General features: G+C 38.8%; 1 protein-coding gene across 1 annotated transcript; it reads right to left on the bottom strand.

Annotated features, from left to right (window-relative positions):
• Window positions 1-8646: 8646 nt before the first annotated feature.
• LOC122034020 (cocosin 1-like) lies at window positions 8647-10428 on the bottom strand. The gene is made up of 4 exons (XM_042593158.1): window positions 10101-10428; window positions 9674-9951; window positions 9107-9565; window positions 8647-9033 (listed from the first exon to the last, which is right to left on the bottom strand). The coding sequence occupies exons 1-4, from the start codon at window positions 10426-10428 to the stop codon at window positions 8647-8649; spliced, it is 1452 nt and encodes a 483-aa protein (XP_042449092.1).
• Window positions 10429-19792: the final 9364 nt, after the last annotated feature.

Below are 19792 nucleotides of genomic sequence, written 5' to 3'. Positions count from 1 at the left end.
CGGTGGATGAGACCCCGGATAACCGGCTAAGATGAACTCCTTCTGGGTGGAGAAACCTCGCCACAATCTCTTTGCAACAGCAATAAGGAGTACAACAATAGAGAAAGCAAATAAGAAGAATATGAATGTACAAACACTACCAAGTTTTCTTGCCTTCTCGTTGTCGACTGAAGTCCGTTGATGAAGCAACAACTTCACGGATTCAAGCACAGCAGCTAGACAACCAGCCGACGGAAGCTCACACGAAGCTTCAGCAATGGGGAGCTCAACAAAGCTCAGATCGCAGGAGCAAGAACCAGAAAAAGAACTACAGTAGAGACCCTCGACCTCGGTATATATCCTGCGAAGAAGAAGACACATAAACTAGCCGTTGTGTCGCAACGGCTAGGACCTGGATCGATCAGGCACACCTGATTGGTCCAGGACCTCTGATCGGTCTTGGGGACCGATCGGGACCATCTGATCGGTCCCCAGACCGATCAGCACACTTCACAGAGAGTACCCTGATCGGTCCCGGGGACCGATCAGGCTTCATGCTGATCGGTCCCCAGACCGATCAGTAAGCTCACAGAGGTACTGATCGCTTTCTGATCGGTCTCCAGACCGATCAAGAACCCACAGTATCACTGGATCGGTCACCAGACCGATCCAGGTCTTGGTTTTTGCCCAAACCAAGTCCAAACCAATATCCGGTCAACCTTGACCTATTGGTACATCATGCTTAGCATCCGGTCACTCCCTTGACCTGCTAAGACTCCCCACCAAGTGTCCGGTCAATCTCTTTGACCCACTTAGACTTTTCTCTTCGTGTCAAGTATCCAGTCAATCCCTTGACCTACTTGACCTTCTCAACACCAGATGTCCGATCACCCTTGATCCATCTGGATTTTTCCTTGCCCGGCTTCACTTACCAGGACTTTCACCTAGCTTCACTCACTAGGGTTTTCACCTGGCTTCACTCACCAGGATTTCCAATCTGCCCGGCTTCACTCACCAGGACTTTCCAACTGCCTGGCTTCACTCACCAGGACTTCCCAACTACCTAACTTCACTTACTAGGACTTTCCGACTGCCTGGCTTCACTCACCAGGACTTCCACCTAGCTTCACTCACTAGGATTTTCACCTGGCTTCACTCACCAGGATTTCCCAACTGCCTGGCTTCACTCACCAGGACTTTCCCGTCTGCCTGGCTTCACTCACCAGGTCTTTTCACATCCGGTCCAGAGAACGAGCTACCGAGCCCTCTCTGACCACGGTTCGGAGAACGAGCTACCGAGCCCTCTCCGACTTCCATCCGGTCCAGAGAACGAGCTCCCGAGCCCTCTTTGACCACAGTCCGGAGAACGAGCTACCGAGCCCTCTCCGACTTCCCATGTGCCAAGCTTCCATACTTGGACTTCTCCGTGCCAAGTCTCCATACTTGGACTTTTCCCGTGCCAAGCTCCCTGCTTGGACTTTTCACCATGCCAAACTCCCTGCTTGGACTTTTCCCATGCCAAGCTCCCTGCTTGGACTTTTCCCGTGCCAAGCTCCCTGCTTGGACTTTTCTGAATCAGGTCAACTCTCCTCGGGTCAACCAGGTCAACCTTGACCATGGGTTGCGCCAACAATCTCCCATCAAAATGCAACTCTTCTGTTTTCGTCAAACATCAAAATACAACTCGAGTCAGGTCAACTCGAGTCGGGTAAACCAGGTCAACCTTGACCTAAGGTTGCACCAACACTTAAAACTCACAAAAATGCACTAAATCAACATCTTGAGTTTTGTTCATCATCCTAACATCTCACTTGTATTTAATGTGTACTAAACAACATACAAGTCACCTTATAGTTCATAGTGAGATGTAAAGTTTGGTTTTGCCCTAATCTAGGGATCATGCATATCTACCTAGGCATTTTGAGGTTATGAACATTCACCAAGGATGTTATTTATTAATAAATGTCATTTGTCCTTAAATTGCAAGGAATTAAAATAATGCATGATATGTTATGGCATACATAAAAAAGAAATAATTTTCAAAAGAAAATTTCCTATAACTACATGATGTATGTATGACATGACATGGTATTTTTGTGGTTTTCATAATAAGACATGAATGCAATAATACATATGATGTCATGACATATGATGGGCAAATAAAGCATGGCAAATTAGCATAAATGAAATACCTAGATTATCTATCTAAGTATCCTTAATCCTTAGCTTAATTAAAATTTAACCCTAGATTACCCACTATTTCCCAAGAAAATGCCAAAATTCAATTTTGACATTTCTTTTGATTTTCCTAATTTTGTGCCAATTTAAATTAAGCATATTCCTCAAATTTGACACAAATTACTCTTTTAAAGAGTAACAAATTAAAATAAGGCTTAAACTTACCTTTAACTTCTCAATAGAATGCCAACATCCCAACTTGGCATTTCTTTAGATTTGATTTCTTGTGCCAATTAAAATTATATCCAAATAATCAAAAAAAAAAAAAAATTGGCACATCTTACTCTTTCCAAGAGTAAGCCATTAATCCTTATCATTTTCAAAGGTTAACAATAACCTTGAAAATGCTCTTAGAGTGTCAACTTTATCATGATTGGGTTAACTACCCTTTCAATTAGAGTTGACACTCTCTAACCCATCTAAGGGGTAGAGAAAATGCTCCTAGGAACCCAAAACCTATTGGTGCTCCTTGGATGCTCTAGGTATTCACTAGGGATAACTTCCCTAGATACCTTCCTAGTGACCTTGTTAGGCTTCTTAGAAGCCTTGGTCACATTTTCTAGGTCAACTCTAGGGATTCCTTCCCTTGTGACCTTCTTTGTGACTTTCTTAGACTTCTTAGAAGTCTTAGTCACTTTTGTTGTAAAAATACTTTTAGGAATAACCTTCCTAATATTTTTGACTTGACCATTTGATCTAGACTCGGTTCCATAACTATATGGAATCCTATGGTAAGAAATTACATCCTTCTTAATCTTTGGTTTGTATCTCAAACCTCTATGGTCATTGGATGACTTTTGTTGTCCTAGACCTAGGTTATGCTCATTTTTCCCTTTAAGGATATTTTCCATCCTTTTTAGGGTCTTTTCCATTTTATCAAGTCTTGACCTCAAGACTTGATTCTCTTCCCATAAATCCCTAGATTTTGATTTTTCACTAAATCCTTGAGCATTTTTGTTTCTAGGCTTATAACTAAAATCCTTAGAATTCTTGCCTAAATTTTTAGCTACCTTCCTAACCCTAGGTTGAGTAGTCTTAGCATGGAGGGCCATATGTTTTTCTTTAAGGCTATCATGCTCCCTATTTTTGTGGTAAATAGCATTAAAATGATAAAAATTAGAATTAGCATACTTTTTACCATTATTTAAAGGACTAGGCTCAACAAATGATACCTTTCGTTTTACCTTGGAGGCTCCCCCTTGATTTGTGCTTCCTTCTTGAGCCTTGACCGCTTTCTTCCCCTTAGGACATTGACTCCGATAATGTCCCTTTTGATTGCAAGAGAAGCACACAATATGCTCCTTGCTCTTCTTTGTTCCGAGGACGGTCTCCTTGGGCTTCACCTTGCCCTTTAGTGCCACTTGGCCCTTTTTCTTGGCCAATTTGGGGCACTTGCTCTTGTAGTGCCCATGTTCCCTACACTCAAAACATATAATATGATTTTTATTGTTAATTGAAACATTTATACCTTCATGTGTAGAGATGGCACTTGATCCTCCATTTGATTTAGCTTGACTTATGGAGGTGGAAGCTTCTTCATCCTCTTCTTCTCTTGACCCGGATGTGGAGGCTTCTTCTTGCTCCGGTGTTGATGACCTACACTCCCCCTTAATCCTTGAGGTGGAGGCTTCTTGGACTTCTTCTTCGGAAGATGAGCATCTCTCACTTTCGGAATTCTCCTCCTCTTGGTCTTGCTCCAATGAGTTACCCTCTTTGGATTTTTCTTGGATTGGTATAGTGGAGGGGATCTCATGAATCTTGGCCAATTTGCTCCATAGCTCTTTAACATCTTCAAAATCTCCAATTTGCTCCAAGATGTTGCTCGGCAATAAATTGACCAAAAGTTTGGTCACTTTGTCATTGGCCTCACATCATTGGATTTGGTCTTGGCTCCACTTGCTCCTCTTGAGAATTTTGTCTTTTGAATTCTTTGGAGCTTCGAAGCTTTCCATTAGAGCAAACCATTGCTCTATCTCCACCATTAAGAAATTCTCAATCCTTGATCTCCAGAGATCGAAGCTCATCATTGTGAATGGTGGAGGCACCCTTGTGTCGAATCCAAGACCATCTTGGATTCCCATTTAAAGTTGAGCTTGATGATGAAGTCTTTGACTTGATAGAATTTGCTCCAACTTCTACACCCTCTAGTTTTGTTGCCCCGCCCGGCGATGATTCCGGTGAAGAGCGGCCTCACTCTGATACCACTTGTTGGGACCGAAAATGGAGCTAGGAGGGGGGGTGAATAGCTCGGCGCGACCTCGTGCTCGTCGTTGCTTGCTTCTTATGATGAAATGCAGCGGAAAATACAAAGAAACAACCACACAACGCTAACTCGTAGATTTACTTGGTATCCACCTCAAGAAGAGGTGACTAATCCAAGAATCCACACACTCACGCACCCTCCACTATGAAAAGTACTCCTTTTCAGTAACTACCGAAGGCGATAAAGCCCTACAAGCTCACAGTACAAGAAGAAAGGGAAGGGAAATACAATACAAGCAAAAGCTTACAAGATATGCACAAGAACCCAAACCCTAGCTTCTTCCTCGCCTCTTGACTTGGATGTGCACCAGCACAAACCTCCAAGAACCTTCAAGATCTAGCGTGAGAGCTGTGGAGAAGTGGTTGGAGTCGCTGTGAAGATCGGAGATGGAAGCTATGGAAGTTCTGCTGAGAGAAGCGCTCGCCAACAGCTATATCCTGCGCCAACGGTCAGATCCCGATCGATTGGATTACTCCCAATTGATCGGAGAGGCTTTGGATCGATCGGTCGATCGATCCAGAGCGCCTCTGTGCTCTCGGGAATTGCCTGGATCGATCGGTTGATCGATCCAGGGCTTATCGTGCGAATCGTACCTCCCAATCGATCGGAGGCTCCCAATCGATCGGCTGATCGATTGGGAGACTTTCTGTTCGCACGACACTTCTCCCCAATCGATCCACTGATCGATTGGGAGGAGGCTTGTCGCGGGGACTCTCCCAATCGATCGGCCGATCGATTTGGCATGTGCCAATCGATCGGCTGATCGATCCAGCTCCTTATTTTTGTCCAAAAACAAGTCCAAAGTCCCCTAAACCAACATCCGGTCAACCATGACCTGTTGGTCCATCATGCCTAGCATCTGGTCACCCTTGACCTGCTAGGACTCGCTCACCAAGTGTCCGGTCAATCCCTTTGACCCACTTGAACTTTTCCTCCTCATGCCAAGTATCCAGTCATTCCCTTTGACCTACCTGGTCTTTCCAACTCATGCCAAGTATCCGGTCAATCCCTTTGACCTACTTGGACTTTCCAACACCAGATGTCTGATCAGCCTTGATCCATTTGGATTTCCTCGTGCCTGGCTTCACTCACCAGGACTTTCCTTCACTCACTAGGTCTTTCACCTGGCTTCACTCACCAGGATTTTCCTTCTGCCTAGTTTCACTCACTAGGTCTTTCCTTCTGCCTGGCTTCACTCACCGGGACTTTCACCTAGCTTCACTCACTAGGATTTTCCTTCTGCCTAACCTCCCAGTTAGGACTTTCACCTGGCTTCACTCACCAGGATTTCCAGTCAAGTATCCAGTCAACCTTGGCCTACTTGACTCTCCTTCACAATCTCACCACATGAACAATTGCACCTGCAATCTCCATGTCTTGTCTTCATGTATTGTCAAACATTGAAACCTAAACATCAAGACTCGAGCTTGACCCAATTCAAGTTCAGTCAACCAGGTCAACCTTGACCTAGGGAATATTGCACCAACAATCTGAACATCCGAGGCACCTCTAATCCTATCGAAGGCACCTTGAGCACTACTCATTCAAATGGACAATTTCAGAATTGACTATTCTTCGTTCCTGCTCTCTTGGGTAATGCTCCAGCTGTCTAGACTTGAGCTCACATGAATCCAACTCCGGCCTTCTCCTCAAGCAGACTTACTCCCCAGCTTCTCTTCCTTTGAATGTTTCATGTGTGTCCTTCTCACTCCACCGGTGTATTCTTCCGTAGCTCTTAATCCCTCAGATGCACCGAACTCGTCGACTCACTTCTCGTGTTATCTTTCTCGCTCGCTACATCTTCCGCTTGACTTCTTGTGTTCCTAAGTCTTTGCACACTCAGATATAAGGCATCAAATACACAAATCCTACCTTAACTCAGTTGATTACACCAAAACTAACCTTGGATACTTGCAGTTTGTTTTGAGATCCTAGAAGGTAATGAAGTTAGAATCAAAAGAAACCTTACAATTGTGATCATTAGTGATTTTGCTAATCAATAGTAGATAGGAAGTGAATTGGGGAACATATAAAGCATTAGTATTTTTCCTAAATAAATTCTACCTCTCCTAGTTCCTTAATTGTTAAGTTGTGTTTGTTAACTACTTTAACCATCATATAGTTATCTAGTGGTTTGAGATTACTAATTTTATTTCTATCCATAACTATATGATAATCACAGCCTGAATGAATTAGCCAACTTTGAGAACTAAAAAAATTTAGAAGTGTTCAAGCAATTACCTTGATCATTTATGTATGTTTTTACTTGCTCAAGTTGCTTTGAGATGTCATTGATGGCAATTTCCAGAGTTGCAATATTGGCTCGGTTCTAGGATGATTGATCCTTTTTCTTTAAGTAATCAAGCCTTAGTTGTGCATAAATTTGCGCCAACATTTTTCCTTTATGTGATTTAGTTTCTTATAGTATCCACACACACAATTTGGCTTTTTGTACTTTATTTGCCTTTTGTTCTTTTAGGTCTATAGTGAAATTGTGACCCTTTGATTGTGAAGCTTGTTGTAGATCTCTAAATCATAGCCCTTATCGGAGAAAAAATTTTCATCCTCATAATCTCTTGACGTAGAGGGAATATGATTCTTTTAAAGACATAAGAAGACCAAATATTATATCTTCCCCTCTTAGTTGTTGTAAAACTTTAAGGTCAGTTGAAATTGACCTTATATCATTCCATAGATATTCAGTGTCATCCAAAACTAGGAAATAATCTTTTCTTTCTTTTTGATTTATGTAATTTGTCTTTTGATCTCGAAGATTCTTCCTAGATTTGATTCTTGTCCATATAGATTACTCATCTGCTCCTAGAGGGCCTTTGATATTGTGGCATAGGTGACCATTGTTCTATGAGTTTTATCCATAGACTTTGATAGTAGAATAAATACTTCATCATCCCTCTCTTTCCAAGCTTCAAAAGAAAGGTTCGACTCAAGAGGAGGATCCTTTGTAATATACTTCAAAAACTTCCTTGAGTTTAAGGATCTTTTAATATGAGTGACCCAAGGAAAGTAAGTAATTAGATATGATGGATTCAGAATGATAGATGAAATAGAAGATATTGTGTTAAACTTGCTTGTAGATCTCCCATGTTAGCAAAAGGTATAGAAGCTGATTAGGGTTGCTCAAACTAATGCACAGAATAAGCTCGAAACCTCCTTTTGCAGCCAACCTTTCCTTGGGGGTCTATTGGTTAGCGCATGAGATGTTACCATCATGAGGTCTGGGGTTCAAATCTCAGCAAAGCCGAGGTAAATGTATCTCGTATGTACTAATCACTATTCCAAAGGCTATTAACCGCCCGTGATTTACCTCCTTCGTGTTAGTCCTGGGATGAGTTGGCGGGGGTGTTAAGAACGAACATATTCCTCTTTTACCACCATGTTAAAAATTCATGAGATTTTTTTTAAAATTAAGATTTATAGATGTATAAGACAAAACACTACTCTAAAGAATTCGCAAGATATGTTACATAGAGTGAATTATCAAGAAAAATAAAATTTCTCTTGCAAAAAGGAAAGATTGTCACTCTTTTTTTTGAGAATAAGCAAAGTAGAGAAAAAGAGCTTTGAAAGCTTTCTACAAGAAGAGGATTTCTTAATTGTTTTAGAGATGGATTAAACCCTTATTTTATACGAGGTGGGATGATTAATTAGTCGTTGCCAACCAGCCGGTTGTATTACAGACAAATAATGACAAGTATATCAACAAATTGATGACGAATTTGATAGTCAATTAATGATGAGCAAACTAACCAACTAGGGGCTAATTTTAAAACCAAACAATAGGGATGACTAGCCAAATAATGCCATATTTTAAACGGGATAAAGATTGATTTTCAGCTTGAATTATCTTTTGTATTTTTAACAATCACTCCCTTTATATCTTCGCCATATCACCTAATTGTATCATGTGATTGTTACATATTATTATAGTGGCTATTTCTTTACTTGGTATTTCTCGTTAGAGTTTTATCTGATCATTTTTTTATGCATGGTTAAGATCAAATGCAGCAACAATTTCTCAAACTAGAACAGTATTTATTATTGGATAGGCTTAAAGGAGTAGCTTGAGCCTCAGGTTTCTGAGCCGAAACCCAAGTTAAGCTTTATTGGCCTATAGATAGCTATCGGCAAGTGAGTTGCCCAACGTTTCACTGTAGTTCCCTCACAGACTTTGGTGCGAAGATGGACATCTCAGATCCCCTGTTGAACTTGAGTCGTCTGGCCTCCTCCCGAGAGATGCGATACGAGTTCATGAGCACCTCAACCGGCAGGCCACGAAGCACGGAAGCCTTTCCTACGACTTGGCTCACCATGGCATTGTCGTTGGTCTTGAAGGCGATCCACTCAAACTGCTCGCTCCGCGATTGCATGACCACAACGAAATGCTGAGGAACCACCAACAGTTGACCCTGACGGAGCTCACCGTCGAAGATAGTGCGCCCTCGGTGTCCAACCACTTGCATCCGGCAACTTCCCCTCAATGCGTACATTATGCTATGAGCATTCACGTTCCATAGGGGAGCGACAAGAGCATTCTGCACAAAGTAATTTTTTTAATATATAAAAAAAATTCATTAGATACGTATTAACTGATATATTCAGTGCTACCTTTCGCAGTTGTCCCCTCACAGCACTCATCTGGATGAATCTGAGCATGGGAAGCTTCTGGCTGTTGAGAAGGGTAATCCTTCCAGCTCGTGGATTGTAGTAGTCAGCGAGCATCGCATCGGCCATGTTCTGTTTGTTCTTCAAGGTGCAGTAGGTTTCCTCTAGTCCATTCATCGGGCATTGACCCTGTCGTTCTTCCTTCTCTTCTTGCTGCTGCACTTGTTGTTCCATCCACCGTGACGGACGCAACATCTCCAGTCCTCTCTCCACCAGGACGATGTCTCCTCTCCTGTCTTCCGGATTCTGAATCTTCTTCGCTACCTCCCTGTCCACGCCCAGTGCCTCCGCAAGCAAGTTAGTGTCGAAGCCACTGAGGAGATTGACTTCCTTTCTCTCTTCTGCCCTCTCCATTTGTGCACCTTGCTCTGCTCGTCTCTCCCTCCCCGCCAATAGGAAGTCCTTTATATCATACGTGCTCATCAATTAGTTAACTTGATGATGATGAATTAATTAATTAATTGTTTAGCTAATAAATGTCGATGAATGAATATATATATAGCTACAAACCCTGTGAAGGTTATCCAACTGGTTGGCGCCGCTGCTCACGTCGGAGATGGTGATGGCAACGAGGGGAACCTCGCCGTTGTTGTAGAACCAGTGTGCAACTCCGTTAGGCACGGCGATGACGTCGCCCTCGCGGTACTGTTGGATGCGCTGGTGTTCGTCCCGGAACCTCTGCTCCTGCCCTGCTTCCTCCATCTCGCCCCATTGCTGCCCTGCCGCTTGCTGCGTCCACTGGAACGTCTCCGGGCAACCAGGGATCACCATTCCACCGACACACCTTCCTGTATATTCATTTATTATTTGATTTATTTGTTAGCAATCGGAATGTAGCCGGCTTGTTAATTAAGAGGATAGATGCACGAGAGCGAGCGGATTAATTGATAAGGCAGTTAGGAAATCGACGCGCAATTGATGATGAGATGGAATTAACCTTGGACGATGTAGATGAGTTTGGGAGCGTTGGAGAAGAACGGTAGGAGGAGGCCACGCGGCTGGATGGTGCGGCGGTACGCGGACACGCCGGCGCACTGCATCTGCTGCTGGAGTTGGTCGAAGTACTCGGTGACACCGGCTTCCGACTGCACGCGGCGCGAGGGCTCGAGCGCGCTCAGCCGCTCGATCCCGCACATCCCCTGCTGGAACCTGAGTTGTCCGTACGGTTGCTCTCGCTCCTCCTGCCGGCCCACGCTAATCCGCGCGGAGCTGCAGCAGTGGCAGAGGAGGAGGAGGGCGAGGGCCCAGGTGATTAAAGATGCCATGACTAATAACAGTTAACTAGAGAGAGAATTACAGGTAGTAGTGGTGAAGAAGGACGTGGGAATTGGGAGGAGATTTATAGGGCGAGTTAGATTTGGATGGACGTGGAATGTTTGGTGGCGCGGTTACGATACGAGACGAGGGAGGAATGCATAGAAGAGATCAGTTGCTGCTTGCAAGCTTTCTAGCAGCGCTGCCATGGTTTGGTGAGAAGAAGCCGAGTTACATCAGTTGGGAGCTCCAACTGCATGCTCCGCGCAACATGTGAGCTCTTTTGGCCATTGTCGATTCTTCAAGTCCGGCCTAAGATTGGTTTTTTCTTCCCCTGAATTTAAGTCTTACTTCAAACATATTTAGAAATTTTAGAATTATAAATTTATTAATAATTTTTTTCATTCTTTTATAATTCCTCTCATTTATTTATAATATAATAATTTGGATTTATATGTTAGGATTTATTTCTTTATTTAAGAATTAAAGTATGAAGTTTATATAAACGCTTGCCTAACTATTTATTTGAAGATTTTTATCTTCTAGTTTTTAATAAAGTTTTATTTTTGAAAAAATTAAGGAACTATAATTTTTTTTCTTTCTTTTGGGTATTTTTTTTCTAGTCTTCTTCTCAAATATTTCTTTGTATTAGTTCGTAAGATAATCATTATTATGTCTAGTGTTAATTGGTATTGAATCCAATAGAAAATCATCTAGTAGTGCTCGTGGTCGTACCAAGTGGATTATGGCTGAGGAAGCCTCGTGGTGGTGCTCGTGTTATATGATAATTTTTTAAATATATATTTATGATATCTAACTTTGGCCTTTGATAAAATTTATAGATCTATTTGTAATATCCGGCTCTTTGCCCCTCTTAATAAATTATAAAAAAATAATTTCCTTTAATTGGGACATTTAGCTACAATTCATAGAAAGGCCTATAGAAAATATTTTATTAATTATAATTTATGTGTAATAAGAGTCCCTAGCGGAGCCGGCATTGCCTCTTCAGTTGGCTTAGACGGATTCGAAATTACTTTATAGGAGGAATTTGAATAAGAAGAAAGTTGATGAACTCGAAACACTGTAAGTTGTGAAAGATGGATGAGACTCGACTAAAGATCCAATTTATAACAATAAATTATCAGACGGTAAAGGAAAAAAAAAAACAGAAGTGGAGCAGCCGTTTGTTGTTGGCCTTCATTCGGATTTCCTCAACAAATCCTCTTTTATCACTATTACACACAATAATCCATAATTATGATAAAATTTTCATGAATAAAAAATTTAATATCAGCATTAATTAATTATTCTATTCCGAAAGATATATTTTCTTAAAAATTATTTAAAATAGATTTTAAACTCAAAAAAAATTTATAACTTTTTATAATTATATTAAATATAGAGTATATCTATAGAAAAAATAAACTTTTTAAGTTTGACTTTTTGATAATTTTTAATATTAAAATTAACATTTTGATCAAATAATTTATAGAAAATTAATTAACCGTTAGAAAATTTTGAAAGAATTTTCTTAGAACATAATATTTTATGATATAAAAATAAAAAATTTCAAAAATAAATCTAAGAAAACATTTTAATTTTAAAAATATGATTTTTTTGTTGAAAAATTTAAATATATATATATATAGGCAAAAAAAAAAATTTAAAAATCTATTAGTAGATGATATTTCTATTTTTCATAGATAAAATTTTGTGATAGAGTTATGAAATAAGTGATTTTACTAAAAAGAATAAATCAAAGTAAATTATTTTTCTAGCATGCATATGAAATTAATTTATTAAGCTAAGTATGATTTGGTATCCAAAATAAGTTATTTTCTACTGAATTAACCAAATATTTTTTAGAAATTAATTTTTTATCTACTTTTATGATTTAGCCCTTATGGTATCAAAAATATCAACTAAGCATATGATGATATTTAAAATTTCTTTCTGGAGCATATAAAAAATTTGAGCATGAATTATCCTTTTTAGCGTTTCTATTTTATCTTTTAATTTTATATTTTCATCTATTAATTTTTCAAATTCTTCTTTTAGGCATGCATATTCTTTCTTTGACTTTACATACTTTGTTCTCTTTTTATATAAGGATCAACTTAGCATTTGCACAATTTTATATAATTGCTCAGGAAGAAGCTTACTTGCCTTACTTACCATATCACATTTGTCGATAGACGCTCCTCCTTCATTGTTGTTTTCTTTTGCAGTATCTCCCCCTTTATTGATACTCATTTTCGAGGTGCTTTCGTTGACTTTAGGTAGGTAATTGACAATTAGTGTTGTTCTGGTAATCTCCTCAGCGCCGGACTCTTCTAAAGATGAATCAGTATTCATAGTAGAATCAGATTCTTCTTCCGTTGTTTGTTCGTAGAGTTCCAAGAACTTTTCTTAAAGTTCTTTTGCACAGTGGTAGTTGCCAATTTTGTCGAGTTCTTGAGCAGAAAAAATGCTCAAAAGGTGGAACTTGGCCCTATCATTTGCCATGAATTTGTTGCACTGCTTCTTTGTCCAAAGATGCTCCTCGAGTTCTTTTTCATCTTTGTTTTTAGGGACTTCAAAATTAAATTTCATAGAAAGCATTATATCAAAGTCAGTTAAAAAAAACCCTCCATTTTTCATTTCCTGAACGTATACTCCCCCTTGAGCGTTGGTGGATAGATGTTAGCTCTGGCCATCTCATTGGTTTAATTGGCGGTTAGTCCTTCTGAAGTAGTTGGGCTCTAATACCAATTGTAAGTCTCGTGCAGATGGCAAGAGGAGAGTGAATTAATCTAAAAAGACAAGAATACCATTCTCGAGAATTTTGACTTTAATTAAGACAAACACTTTAATAAAAAAAACTATATTGCATAAATTAAAAGAGGCTACCAATTTTAACTTAGTTACAACCGGGAAGATTGCTAATCCAAGATGTTGAAAAGCACTAATAAAATTCTTCTTTCATCATAAGCGGAGAAGCCTCTTATAAGCGTTGGAAGCACAGAACTTGAAAATAGAATTGTAATTTGAAGTACAAAAAGTGTTGTTATGAATGAAAAGCATCAAGGCTCCTTTATAGGTTCACTGGTCGAAGTGACCTTTTGATGCCATGGCACAATTCGGGTGCTTAGACCCGATCCGGGTGCCCCCAGCTGGTCGCATAGCTGGTCGTCTCAATCCTCTTTGCAATGGTAAAGGGATAAGAATTTATCCACTCTCGGGCGCCTGGACTCGCTCCGGGCACATGGACCGCTACTGACGTGGACCCAAAGTTGATCCACTACGTTGAGGCGCCCTTTCGATACCAAGTGGTCCAGGCACCTAGACCATCTCGTCCAAGCGCCCAGACAGTCCGAGCGCCTAGATCGATCAACCATGTGTTGATCGTCTGGCACCTTCTCAGGTCACTACTTTCTTCTCCGGACGCTTGGGTGATCCTCCGGTCTTCCAGAATTGAGCACACCCAAACCCAACTCCGACCTTCTCCTCGAGCAGTCTTTTACTTCGGGTTCTCATCCCTCGGAAGCATAGTGTGTGTCCTTATTGCTCCACTAGCATACTCTTTCGCAGCACCTCGTCCCTGGATGCACTGAGCCAGATAACTCGTTTCCCGTGTCATCCTTCTCGCTAGCTACATCTTCCACTCGATTTCTTGTGTTCCTAAGCTTCTGCACACTTAGAAATAATGATCAAATACACAGGATCTAACTTGACTTAGTTGACCACATCAAAACCACCATGGGGTACTTACACTAACCTTTCTATCAAGTGTACAGGATTTGATGTGTCTGAGGCCAAGTTAAAATCTAGCTAGGTCTGGAGGACCTAATAATTGGTGTAGAAGTCTAGATAGGTCAAGGAGTGACCCAATATCTGGCGAGAAGTCGAGTTACGTCCGAGGAACTTAACAGCTGGTCGAAGTCTAATTGGGACTGTGGACCTGACAACTGGCAGGAAGAAGTGGTGAACCATAAGGAAGTCAAGTGATTCTAAGTAGTAAGTAAATTAAGTTACTGGAGGAGAGCGCTCCAGTAAAGACGAGTCCCAATTAGGGACCTTAGGTATAGGTCTAGTTTAGGTCCATTTTGGAAACTTAGACTGAGATCTTAACTAGATCCTAGACTTAGATAGACAGGATCTAATTAATAAATTCTTATTTTATTATTGTCCTAACCTCATTTTGTAGGGTACACTTTATTTTTGGACTAACATATTTTGCAGGATAAAAAGAGCAAAAATAACCTCAGATGAACAATGTTCAAGGTGCCTCTAAGGTGCTCTAAGGTGCCTCGGATCGCAACTTGGAGGTGCCCTGGAAGATAAGTCTGCAAATATGGCTTCATAGTGTAGAGGCGCCCTGGAGGCATTGGAGGCACCTCAGAGTACCTAGTGGCACCCTCGCATAGATAGAAGCTGCAGTTAGCAAAGTTTATCAACATCGAAGTCTTTGAGATCAGAATTACTATTGGAAGCACCCTCAATAGCCTTGGAGACACCCTTACACCTGTTTGGAAATAACTTAAGTCATGGAATTGAATTGAATTCCATTATGAATTGAATTCCATAAGGAATTGAATTCAATTCTCATGTTTGGAATGCATTGCAACTTAAGTTATGGAATTCTTATGTTTTACCATTTTATCCTTCTCTCTTTTTTCTTTTCTTTTTTTACAAAGAAGAGAGAATGAGGGCACAATGGACATAATATGGAGAATTGAATTCCCTATCTAAATCACACATAAAGAGGTGTGATTTACTTTTGCCTTGTTTGATGGAATTGGAATTAAATTCCATATCAATTCTTAGCTAAAAAATTATTCCAAAGCATGGAATTCAATTCCAATTCTAAAAGGAATTGAATTCCATATCATTCCAAACAGGCTGTTAATGGTCAATAAAAGAGCATTTTCAACAACAATTCATACACAACTCCTACAAGCGAACTTTCAAGCTTCTAGCTGCTCCGACTTCATCCTCTTGTTGTGCTACGACACTATTATGCTCGACTATTACTGAGAAGTCATCCAACACCGAGCTTAATCCGATTGTCTTCAAAGTGTTGGGTAACGAAAGTTTTAATTAAAGTACTTAATTACTGCATAAAGGAAAATGTAGGTTGTTACACTTGTCATTGTTTTACTATTGTGCTCGATTCCCTCTTCCGACGGTTCTGAAAGAGGATTTTTAGTGGATTATCAATACTGTCTGAGGGGTCATGGGTCTTGGCGTAGGAGTCACTGAAGGCTCTCTTGATTATATTCCGCTAATGTGCATAACGATCCTAAATTATCATCTCGCCCACCCTAATATTAGGTTGGACAAGAGTCAAATTATCTTTTTCAGCCTAGTCCTAATTACCCAAACGGGTAGACTATGTTTTTGAGATGCCAACTAATTTAGTGTTACCCCCTGAATCATATATTCTATGTCTTGTTTTTATATAATAAATTTTATTTTTAGGTATATAATATTTATTTTGCCCTACTTATTTGGTTAGATAAGCTTTCAAAACTCATGCTTGGGTTTGGTTAATTTTAATTAAGTTTTTGAGAACTTAATTAAGTTTTGGTTAGATAAGCTTTCATAACTCATGCTTTGAGATACCAACTAACAAGGGTCGCCTCATCTCTGCTAGAGGTGGCGACTGACGATTCCTATTCCAAGACCTACGATTCCTCGAACCGTATCGATGGCCAATTCACTAAATTCTCTTCTGGAATCGCCGGATCGGAGGAAGTGTAACAATCTTACACTTCCTCTATTCAACAATAAGTAAAAGATAATGACAATTTAAATTAAAATATGCCAACTCATAGTAAATGGAAGTCGAAGCTTCAAGTTGGTGTCGTAGTGTCGTAGCAAAGCAGCAGTAGGGGGATGGTGTAGCAGAATGATCGAGGAAGCTCGTATATGCGTTATATCTTGAAAGTTGATTGAATCCTCCTTATATAGGTCATTGGAGGCACCTCCAATGACCTAGGGCACCTCCAATAGGCCCTATTCGTTGAAAAAGAGATAAAACTTCTAATTTAGGATGCCTCCCATCCATCCGAGATGCCTCCGCACCTCCAACCCATCCGAGGCGCCTCCAATCCATTCGAGGCGTCTCCAATCTGCTAATTTGACATAACAATCTTTCAAAGACCATATCTTTTGACTTCAAACTCAGAATCAAGCTCTGTCAATTGCAACGCATGCAGAATTTGAAGATCTACATTTATCTCTATAACACAGAGTTAGAAAAACATATACATAAATAGTTTATATATATTTATGAGTTAGATTTTGTCTTACCAAGACTAGGATCTAGTCTTAGTCTCAATCTATATTTCTAAAATGAATCTAAGTTGAACCAGCGCCTATAGTCCCACTAGGACTCGTCCTCACTAGATCACTCTCCTCCAATAACTTATCTTACTTATCATGTAGAATCGCTTGACTCTCCTTTGACCCATCAAGTCTTCCCGTTAGTTACTAGGTCCGCAGACCCATCAAGACTTCGGCCAGTTATCAAGTCCCGCAGACCCAGCTGGACTTCCTGCCAGATATCGGGTCACTCCTTAACCTATATGGACTTCCTACCAACTATCAGGTCCAACAGATCTAGCTAGTTTTCTGCCCGGTGTTAGATCCTTCAGACCCCTCAAGTCTTCCATACTTGGTAAAAATGTTAGATCACACCACGCCTAACTTTAATTCATTTGTCATTTATCGAAACTTAGGTTTGACCATTAGTACTAACTGCAACAACAGTTATCACCCCAATATTTATCAAATTTAGCCTTCATTTTATTAGTCATTTCTACCATGAAACTTCCTTCATATGTACTTGCTTCATTTAACAACTTTTTATGGTGTAAAGTTTAGTAAGGAACAAGTTAAAAGTAGGATATTCACTTCCCAAAATGAGATGAGTTACTTCATTAAATTCCTCAAGAAATGAGCGAACAACATTAATCTTCTTCCAATCCTCCTCACTTGGTAAAAAAAAGTATAAGCTCTATTGCTACATATCTAGGAAAATGTCTTTGAACTCTAAAGCAACTAATAACATGCAAAATGTTGCATTCCACCTCGTGCAATAATCCAAAACAAGCTTATTTGAAGATAGTTTCAATTGCTTTTAAATTTCACTAAATATATTAACATGAGTCTCTAAGGTAGCTATGTGTTTCACATTTTTCATGCATATTAAAAATAATATCTTGAATCTCAGATGAGCCATCTTGCACCAAAAGATTCAAGATGTGTGCACAATATCTTGCATGAAATAATTTGTCACCTAGACGAAGATTGTTTTGATATGAGAGGTTATCCTTTGATATCTCAATAGCTATATCATTATAGCTAGCATTATCAACTAAAGTAACCATATATGCCTTATTTTCAATTCCCCGTTCAACAAAGCACTTATTTAACACATCATAAGTAGAAACACAATTATGAGGTGGAGGAATATCTAAAAAAATTAGATCATGCTTCTACAAATTCCAACTAGAGTCCATGTAGTGACAAGTGACAACCATATACGAAACCTTGTGATCCAACTTTCATAAATTAATAGTCACACTAATCTTATTGACATCTTTTAATGATGTCATAATTTTTTTCTTCTCAATTTTATAAAAAGCTATACAATCTTTATTCATAATAACACAACTAATCTTATGCTAATATGGAGTAGCGGTCCTCTTCAATAAATTAAATATTTCATAGTATGAGAAAAGGAATGACAGCTTATGGCGGCAAGGATCATGTGAGAAAGAATCTTTCATATCTTCCCATGATTGTACTTGAAATTTTGGATAACAATGACAGTTTTAATTCAACAATAGTTGTAGAGACAATAATTTTTCTTTTACTTTTCCCACTAATATGCTTCCTCATGCTGCCCTTGAGGTGCCTTAAAAATTAGGATGTAACACCAATATTGTTCACTGTGAGACAATGTTTACAATGAATACATTCAACCTTTGTTGTCCAATTTGAAAAAGTAACCTTTTTAATATCAGCCCACACTTTGTATGTCCATTTTCTTTTCTTTGGAGTATATAGACTTTCATCCTCTTTTACAATAGTCTTGGGTTGTTATACATATTGGTTATTATATCTAATTAGTAGACTTAATTATAAATTATGCATATGAGTATAAATCGAATCCATTAAAGTGATCTAATTTAGGCTTATTATGTTTCAATTATTAGATGTAGACATTGTATAGGTAGAACATATAGTCCTACATCTGTTATCATTTATGAGCTGATAATAGATGTCCACTATATATAGGATTGGTCCCAAAGAGTTTAAGGTTTAATCTTGATAGAGCTTTTGGTTCTCCATTGACCTAAATCTTTTCGACGGCGGCACCCCCTAAGCCCCTTGGAAGACCTTCCTTTTATTTCCGCTGCATCTTCTTCCACGGGGATTATTTTTGGATGACTCTAAAGATAAGGATGACTCTTCAATCAGGTTCCTTGTCATATTTGTTTATATATTTATTTTTCTTATGTCATATTTAATTGATGAAACTAGATCTTCTTTTTCTTGTATTTTTTATATACGAGTTCTTTATATTTTAGAATCTATGCAGATTCGGTTTAGATTTTTACAAAAACTATTAATTGGTATCAGAGTCACATGTTCTGTTTCGTCATTTTCATTGGTAATAAAGTTTAAATTTTTTTTGTCGATTTGTTGTATATATATGTTAGATTAAGTTTGTCTAGTATAATATAATTTTTGATCGTCTAAATTATATAAGAGAAAAAATTAGGATAGACTTATTTTTCGAATTTCTTATATTTATGTGAAAAATACAAAGAACGATAAAAATCATCATTGTTTAACTTAATTTTAAGTAAAATTATAATGATTCAATTAATTATCGAGTTTAAAATATCGAACACAATCAATATGAATTATTCAGAATATTCTGCCTAAACTCATGACGGGATTCATTCATAATCAATTAAATTTTAATTTTAATCGATTATTTTTTTTATTAATGCAATCTCTTCTGAAACAGCTGTCCTTACTGTTTTAACGTGAAAGAGTATTTCATTAAAAAAAAAAAAAAAACTCTTCTACATGTTGTACTGTTTCATGTAATTAAAAAAATATACTGTTTCAATCCGAAATAGTATTTCAGGAAAAAAAATGTTTCAACGTGTGAAACAGTGCAAAAAAAACTTAAAACAATAATTAAAAAACATTAAATAATTTTAATGTAGAATAATTAAAGGATTAAATAGTATTAAATAATACTATTTCATTATTGAAGCTTTTAACTTCTTAGTAAGAGTTATATGAATAATCTTGTAGCTATCTATAGAAAGTTTTTAGATTGATTTGGATAATCAATTGGAGCATATT

The sequence above is a fragment of the Zingiber officinale genome, chromosome 11B (genome assembly GCF_018446385.1).
Source record: "Zingiber officinale cultivar Zhangliang chromosome 11B, Zo_v1.1, whole genome shotgun sequence".
In the NCBI taxonomy this organism is placed as follows: Eukaryota; Viridiplantae; Streptophyta; class Magnoliopsida; order Zingiberales; family Zingiberaceae; genus Zingiber; species Zingiber officinale.
The sequence above is the reverse complement of the archived record's forward strand: the minus strand, read 5'-3'. Positions and strand labels throughout refer to the sequence as shown.